Genomic DNA, 8834 nt, shown 5'->3' on the forward strand with positions numbered 1-8834 from the left:
AGTGCATGATAGATTTGGTATCCGTTTATTTTAATATACATTTGATCTGTAAAATGTGTTTCCGAAACCAAACATACATCAATATGCTGGGTTTCTAATGTAACTTGCAACTCCTGCTGGTGTTGCAGAAGTCCATTTGCATTCCACTGAAGTATTCGCAAATCACTTACCAGCACGATTTGATCGACGGCTTTGCAAGTTTTCCAATTGGGCCAGTCTATCAAGTATAGATTTATTGAACTCTTCTTGTCTTTTTTCCTGCTGTTCAATCTGTTTCATAATTTTTTGTAGCATTACTGTTGTAGAATCAGCACTACTTGTTCCTTGAGCTTGACCTAGTCCCCTTGTTGTTTGGGAATATGTTATATCGTCTTCTACTTGTCTCTGTCCATGTTCTCTATTGTTGCTTGCTTCTGAATGCGGTCTATCTGGTAACTTCTTATTGTTAGCTTTGTTTCGTAACTCTTGTAGCGTTATGGCTGTGGTGCATCCCCTGTAGCTGGCAGGATGCGCCTCGCCACAGTGTATTCATTTGGCCGGGGTATTGCTAGGTTTCTTGCAGTCTTTTGTGTGATGCTTGCCAGCACATTTCCTGCATCTCGGTTCTTTTCCACAATATTTTTGGGTATGTCCATAATCCTGACAATTTTTGCACTGCGGAATAAGTTTGGGTTTTTTGAATGGCTCTATTTTGACTTTCATATGTAAAATGTCTCCAATTTCGTACATTTTTTTAATGCCTTCTTCTCTGCTGAAGGTTAACACAAATAAGGGTAACGGAGTTTTGTCTTTGCTTCTCAAAAGCTGGTAAACATCCAATATTTTAAATTTTTTATCCTTTAGATCTGCAGTGATATCTTCTATTTTGCAGGTGTGGTGTAAATTTCTAACCACCACTTTGATTGGTCTAGACTGTTTGTCTTGAAAAGAATGCCATTCAATATTCATATTTTTGACTACAGTTGTTAAATTCCTATAGTCGCTTTCGTCATTGACCTTTATTTTTATCTTTCCTCCAGCAAGCATGCTTGTCTGGAACTTTATTTGATTTTTCACCAAATCGTCAGTTAAGCCATTGTAATTATCAATTTTGCTAATAATTACTGGTGGAGGTTTCTTTTCTGTATTGTTTTGCTGCTGTTGTAGAGTGTTTTTTATGATGTTACGTTGCAACGGTTCTTTTGGGGAACTGCTTGCTTTTCTCTTTTTTGCATTCCTAACCCGATTCCACTCCGTTTCCTTGCTTAGTTCTTCTTCGTCTGTGCAGTATGCATCTTCCATTTTTTCAATGTTTGTGTTTGATAATTTACCCTCTAATACTGTATATTTGACCATGAGTTCATCGTACAACTTCAGCATAGCATTTAATTGGGATTGAAGTTGTTCAACTTTATCATTGTCTTCAGTTTTTTCATTGTTAGACACTAATTCTTGGGAAATCCCCAATATAATGGGTTTATTTGGAGTGTGCAATATTGCATTGCTATACATTATGTTCTGTTTTGATTTTGTTTAGTCACCGATAACCTACGACACGCACGTCGATCGAGCACCACTCGCACATTTATTCATGAAATTCTCGAAATTTTTACTCCGATAACTAATACGTGTTCACCGTTCGATAGCCAAAGCGATACTGATGGCATATTGATCTAATTCATCTAGTCGTAAATATGGTACCATGTACAAGTCAGGCTGGGTCAGTAAGGGTGACATAACTAACGTTTAATGATGTTTATCAATTTTCACTATTTTCAGTTCAGTAAAGACGATTGACAACAGTCTTGACTGTGACAGTGTTTACAGTTTTGATAATTTGATTATTTACGACGATACGATACTTCGATTCGATACGAGTACTTTATTTCGATACTAAGTATTGGTATTTTTTAAATCTGAATTTAAAAAATCAAAACCCGAAAATGTCAAAATTTGACATAAATCATTTTTTTTATGAAACACTTTATTTGTTATTTCACTTATTTATGAATGAATTCGATTGGTTTTGAAATGCCCAAATGTAGTAATAGAGAAATTGTCGCTTTACTTGTGACTTTTCTTGAAACGGTGCAGGTTTTAAGTGTACTAACAGGCTTTTACTGAATCTGGAAAATATTTTTCAGCGCTTGAAGGTCTTAATAGAGATGCGTGAGAACCTGTGTCTATTAATAATTAAATGTAGTTTGGAATTTCTATTTACGGAAGTTGACTAATTTGGAAACTATTTAAATTTGACCATGGTTTTGTTGTTGCGAGGCTCGTTTCTAAAAATTTTCTAATGAATCGATTATGTCTTCTTCAGGAGAAAATGCTTCACTGCCGTTTTCTCATTCGGGTAATAATCTCCTTCGTAATATTCTACTTGATTTTCGTATTCCAATTAATCATTGTCCTTTTCTAAATTCTTGAAAATTAAAAGAATTATTAATTATTGTATTCTAACATGTGTGTGAAATAAATTATTGAAAAGTGAAATTCGGGTTTCCATTGGGTTGGAAATGATACGCTCCACCCTGATGTAGGAAATTTCTTTGAAAAGGTGGATGTCTAATTTGTGAATCCCTAATAGTGGTCACACCTGACATTGATTGAGGATGTTGTTATTTGTTCTGATTAGGATTCTTGTGAAATTGTTGGTTTTGGGGTCTTTGTTGATTAGACTGGGTTTGTTTGAATTTATTGCCATGAAAATTGATTGAATGATTTGCGAACGGTTTAAATTGTTTTTCACTTGGATTTTGAAAACATTTGTTGGGGAAATGGTTTGAAGTTTGAGGCTTGAAATGTGATTTCAAAATTTTGGTCCAAATTTCCTAATTTGTGATTATGTCAATTGCTGTGTAAAGATGTTGAGGATTTTGAACAATTAAGATAGTTATTAACGCAGCTGAAATTTCGCGTTGTGGTTAATTCGTTCTGACTTATTGATATTGATCGTGCGTATTTCTCACTTCAGTGCATATTTTTGTATTTATCCGAGTAACTAAGGCTTTGAGTTTTTGAATATAGTCTTGAGTTAACTAATTCTTTCTGTTTAAGAAAATTAGTTGTTGAAGATTTGACCTGGTGATTGGGTCGCTGAATTTTTGTCTGAGTGTCAATTTTATTTCTGGCCAATTTATTAATCCTGGTCTTGTGAGAAGGAAAGATTCAGCAGAACCAATAATTTTTATTTAATTGCCAACATTATGTACCTGCTCTTGTTGCAAAATATGGTAACTAAAATATCTTGAGTTGAATTTATTAATTTGATTTGGAAAACATTCCAATCTTGATTGAGTTCTATCGAAGGTTTTTTATAAAGTTACGGTTGATCTCAAAGCGTCGGGCATCTCGCAGATTTGTATATTCTTAGAACTATTATCGATTGATATGTTCAATATTGTTTCTAGACTACTATTTTCTGATTGTACAACTTATTGAAGAATTATCTTCAATTGATTTTCTTTAAGAATATGTTATTTCCGATAATCTATCTGGTTTTTAACTTTTTAATTTAAGTTTCTTTATTTAATTTTCGATCAAAATGAAACATGTGAATTTCTTGAATCTTAATTAACAGACTGTCGAACTATTAGAACGATCAACTTACAATATGTCAAGTCTCTGGACTGCATCAGAACGACAGTTTGCTGGGCAGATATCTTATGACTCAATTCTCGTTTCTGCTGTGGCTCGTTTTATATATGAATTATGATGATCATAACAGAAACGATACTGTGTCTTAGTTTAAATGTTTGTTCGGCGTAAGTGGCCATATAATTGTAAGTAGCAAATTCGTTCCACCACAATATGACAATTTCATAATGTTGGTTTTTTACTCAAATTTGCTTGAAATGCCTGGAAGATCATTGATGAAAACTTACTAGAAGTTTGCGTACAATTTGCCTCAAATACGACCCAAGCCGTACTGAGACAATCATTTGTAATTCACATGATGTAATGCTTGCCTTAAATATATTTTATAAAAAATAGGTCAAAAACAGAAATATTATATTTTACCTGGGATTTCAAGTATCACGTGACACTAAAAATGTAGCTTTAAAGGCTTAAACTTTGTAATATTAATCAAAGTTTTTGATAATCAAGTAGCTTGAAAATGCGATTGTTACTGTCATGGAAACAGAATATTCATAAATTGTCATTTCTTACATTTGCGAAATATTGACGTCAACGATTTCGGTTTAGACTATTTGTAGAAATGGCAAGAATAAAGGTAGTTGATAGACCGCCACGTAAGTATTTTTGCTATTATTATTTCTGATATCTGTTTTACTGTTACCTACATCTTCATGCAGTCACAGTTTCTTTCTGCCTGCAGCGGTGAGTGATGGCAGCGTCTGCAAATTATAGTACCTGTAATCACTGCATTTTGATAAAAACATTTTTTATATTTGAATGTAAGATCGATAATTTGCAGTCAGTCAGGTGATTATGCAGAGTTAAAGGTGTTGTTCGTTTAAAAACAGTTGTACTTGTATGCTTTTCTTACAAATGACTTGATTTTAAGTACAGTCTTACTTATGGTATCCCAACTTATCATGGCCTTAAAAAATTGAACTGAAAAATTGCGACTAACACCAGACTTATCGTTAATTCTTCATTCATTCATTTCCTCCATCGATACCTTTTAACCTTTGATATATTTTCGCACCATGTTATGCTGCCTGTTGCTTTGGCTTTTAAACTCAAGATCAGATACTATCTGGTTTGTAGCATACATATGGATACTTTTAATTAAAACGAGATTTATTTAAGGCATTTTTGTCTAGAATAGGCGAACTTCAGATATGCCTTATCTAAAATATTTCCCTTTGGTTTCAATTTAAATTTTCAAATGTTTTAATTTTTTAAATTTATATTTAAATTTCACGTTTTTAATGAAAATAACTAAACTCTAAAATTTTACAAACCGCAATTGGCATTTCAAACTGCTTTAAATCTGTGTATCTGTTAGTTTTTATTTCACCGTTTAAGCACCACCATAATTCGTTAATATTAACTTTTGGACTAAATTACGTTCCGCTCAAATAGTTTTATAAATAAATATTTTTTACTTTATAATGTTTAGTTTTAATGATATTTGTTTTGAATTCAGCAGTTGGTCTGAAATCCAGAAATATGAAACGAAAACTCCTAGCCGATTTGGGCGGAGCTGGCAAGAAGAGTAGGGGAATAGACTTGGCAACTCCCAAACTGCCCCCTCATGGGTATCCTTTAGACCACCCGTACAACAAGGATGGGTATCGCTATTTACTAGCTGAACCAGACCCACATGCACCGTTTCGGCAGGTATTTCTAAATGAGCAACAAACAGTTGAAGTCAAAGTATTATTGTCCCATTTATTTTAGGAATTCGACGAAAGTTCAGACTGGGCTGGAAAACCGATTCCTGGTTGGTTGTACAGAACGTCCATTCCAAGTACTGTTCTCCTGGCCCTTCATGACAGAGCACCTCAATTAAAAATTTCGGAGGATCGCTTAGCTGTAACTGGAGAAAAAGGATACTCTACTGTCCGAGCTACCCATTGTGAGCATTTAACATGTTAAAGTTAAACAGGCAATTTGCCTCAGTAGTGTAAGAACCAATTTGTAATTTCAGAAAAACTCGAAAATTATGAGTATTTCGTTTTTCATGTTTGAATCTAAAGCACCTTTATTGAATTTTGGAGATAACGTCTCAAATATCATGGTTGTTTTTCTTAGTTGTTACCAAAGGCTGTTGGTATTGGGAGGCAACTATTGAAGAAATGCCAGAAGGATCAGCAACCCGCATGGGTTGGGGTCAGGACTATGCAAACCTACAAGCGCCTTTAGGGTATGATAAGTTTGGATACTCGTGGAGATCTAAGAAAGGAACTAAATTTCACGAGTCTCATGGAAAACATTATGGAACTGGTTACAGCGAAGGTGATACCGTTGGTTTTATGATCGTTATGCCACAAAGCAACACTACCAAGTTAGTTCCGAATACCTATAAAGACAGGGTTAGTTTCTTGAATATTTAAATAATTTGACTAAGAATGTATCGTCATCTCCGTATGACACATTTAGTTGACCGTAATCATCATACATGTTATAACCTATTTCAACCGAATTCGGCAAGTAATAATATGAGACGGGTCAGTCTCGCACAGAGAGACAAGGGGCTTATTAATTACATTAAATTACTATATATTTTCTATTTTCTTAGTTAAAAGGGATAAAGAAAAATTTCTTTATAGGCGATTTATTTAAAGTTTACTTTAAATTAGAGTAGGCCATGGAATGCTGGTGGCCTAGAAACTTAAAACTGTTGTGTTTATGTCAAAAGATACGGGATGTTAATTGGTAAACTTAGTCAAAATCAGTGAATTAGTGGCAGTAGATGCCGAAATATGTTAATGCAAATAATTATAAATTGGGTGCAGCGGGCGCGTATACTTTTCCCCTCAACCAGCAGCGTCCCCCATCACTCAACCGCTTTTGTGAGCTCGGCCGTTTTCGCTCATATTCAAGATTCTGTTTTGCCCACTTAACCGCAGTATATGGAAAAAACTTGAATATACGTTTTGTTTCTACTCATTTAGTTTCCAAATCCATATTCTAAATTCCGATCGGACAATCTCAGGAGCAGGCGGCCTGGGCGAAAAATCAATAAAAAAAATTTAAATCGAAATTGTACGATGGCTATTAATAGAACCGAGTACAGCTTTTATACACATAAAGGAAATATAAATAACTACCCTTGCGCAAAATTTAAGCGCTTGATTTTAAAAAATTGCCAAGTTTTCAGTTTTTTTAGAAAACGTAAAGTTTTTCGGCTTTTCCGAGTTTTCTCCTGTTATAATTATCCTATCAGGTAGATCGACCTCTCATTGTCTTCCTCATTCCATGCTCTACAATTCAACCATTTACACCAATCAGGTTGCTTCAATCGTGTTATTTTAATTTACAAGCAAGAAACTAAAAAAAAAATTTGTTGGAAATTGTTTATGAAAAATTAACAAATTACATTTGGTTGTCCAAAACATACCGGGAATAAATTACGGACTGCCCTGCACGTGGTGGCGTAGGTGGTTTTCCGATTTATGTCAAAAAACATATTATTTTTATCTTTGTTGCTTGCCCTATTCTCCCATAGCTTGCTTAAAATAATGTCTTTTTTAAATCTATGACTTTATACCAGAGATTTAGCTCTCATATTACTATTGCAACCGTAAACTGCACGTCGCATTTTTTAATATTTCTGAAACGACATTTAAAAGTAGCAAACACTACAGTACATTTTCCAACTTCGAAACGCAAAATGCTCAGTTGTTTGTCTACAAAATTCTCAAACACGCCCAAACTCATTCACCCCATGATACAATGAATTCATTGAATGATACAATTAATACATTGTTTCGTTTGGCTCTACCCGATTTCACGAATGACAGTAAGCTAAAACGCTGAAAATCAGAGATTTTGTAGACTTCGTAAGGGTATTTTTCTTCACAATAAGCCCAAATCAGGTCCCAAACGCGATTTTGAAAGCATTGAGCTATACAACACTGCAAACCATATCCTCATATAACTTTCAACTTTTGAACCATTGCGTTTTAAATTCAATGAAAATTTGTCTAGGTTACATATATTTTAAATGGGATCAGCTGTTCACTTTACCAAAGTGCTAACCAGTGACGTCATGGGCGCACGAAAATCGAGTTTTCGACCGATGAATATCCCACCTTGTATACATTGTATCATGCGTCTGCTTGATCCCGTTCAGTACTCTAAGTTCGATCCAGGCCACCATCGCTAGCGTCTTTTAGACGCTGCGTCTAACCTTGAGAATGAAACAGATTCCATCCTCGGCGATTGTCGCTTGCAGACGCTTGTAGCGGCTACAAAAATTCGCTCATGTGCAGAACTGTATTTAAAATAATGAGTTCCATTTTCGGCGTCTAAACTGTCGCGCTACAAAAGTCGCCCGTTTGCGGGTGCCCTTAGACTAGACCGTGTTGAAAAAGATGGTCCTTTTCAAATACCACATATAAAACCTTGCTCTATATCCTCCATACTAATATCGCTCTTTCACTACATTGTAACAGTAATAAGACGAAATAAATAAAAAAAAAGGTTCAAATACGCTTACCATAATTCTTCACTTCACTTCGCACAAATACAGACTAAAATGTGTTTCCGGAAAGTAGGTAAACATATTTGCCGATTTCGAAAATATTTAAGGCAACGGCATCCGGATGGCCGATACCCACACATTTTTGTTTGATTTGTTAGCAGAGACGGTATACAGACTACGTGTGCAATTTGTATGTAGCAAATTCGAAGCTTATTTGTACAATGGCGTTTTGTACAAAATGAGTTAATCAAATGCAATCTCTATATACAGGGTTATTTAAAATTGGCGTCATTCCTTTGGAGGTGTTGTCTGGCGCTGTTATAGGAGTACAGAAAAAATAGTAAAAGAAATTAATTGTTTTTTAAAAATGAGAAATTTGCAAAAACCCATATCAGAGATACGGCAGCAATGTTTTTTAAGGTAATCTGCCTAATTAACATTGCGCAAATACCTGTTGCTCCGTAATTATTTAAAACTCCGGTAACCATGGAATAACCAAACATTTGAATGGTTAACTCCAAACAAGCTAGTGCCTGTGTAATCTCCTTGTTATCTACTCTTAAAAAGCAGCTTCTCGTATTAAGTTAATTAACTTCTGCTCCATTTGTATCTCTCTGTGCTGTATGTATCGTACAAAATGTAGCCGGTATTTATTTGGTGCCTGGGAAAGTGTCAGTTATTGTGCTCTGAGTGCCCCTGGAAGGCCCTGATTCGATTATGTCCAATACTTGTT

The 8834-nt window shown here is 34.8% G+C and overlaps 3 protein-coding genes across 12 annotated transcripts in view; 2 read left to right on the plus strand and 1 right to left on the minus strand.

Annotated features, from left to right (window-relative positions):
* LOC109541915 (leucine-rich repeat serine/threonine-protein kinase 1) overlaps positions 1-8834 on the minus strand; it is a 444231-nt gene that overhangs the window by 160851 nt on the left and 274546 nt on the right. The window lies entirely within an intron of this gene.
* Positions 1-8834, plus strand: part of LOC125505892 — a 41870-nt gene that overhangs the window by 28934 nt on the left and 4102 nt on the right. The gene's annotated exons all lie outside the window — the stretch shown is intronic.
* Positions 1-8834, plus strand: part of LOC109540736 (set1/Ash2 histone methyltransferase complex subunit ASH2) — a 29491-nt gene that overhangs the window by 18611 nt on the left and 2046 nt on the right. For 3 of the 6 annotated variants that reach the window (XM_048670755.1, XM_048670753.1, XM_048670758.1), the window contains 3 exons: positions 5099-5292; positions 5353-5530; positions 5707-5987. In XM_048670755.1, coding sequence (XP_048526712.1) covers positions 5099-5292; positions 5353-5530; positions 5707-5987 — 653 coding nt within the window. Of the gene's footprint in view, positions 1-4132; positions 4236-5098; positions 5293-5352; positions 5531-5706; positions 5988-8834 lie in introns of those variants that run through there. The other 3 variants (XM_048670756.1, XM_048670757.1, XM_048670754.1) reach the window with 3 other exon arrangements.

Source organism: Dendroctonus ponderosae, unplaced genomic scaffold, assembly GCF_020466585.1.
Source record: "Dendroctonus ponderosae isolate FM_Combo_2020 unplaced genomic scaffold, Dpon_F_20191213v2 Dpon_F_20191213_1, whole genome shotgun sequence".
NCBI classification, from domain to species: Eukaryota; Metazoa; Arthropoda; class Insecta; order Coleoptera; family Curculionidae; genus Dendroctonus; species Dendroctonus ponderosae.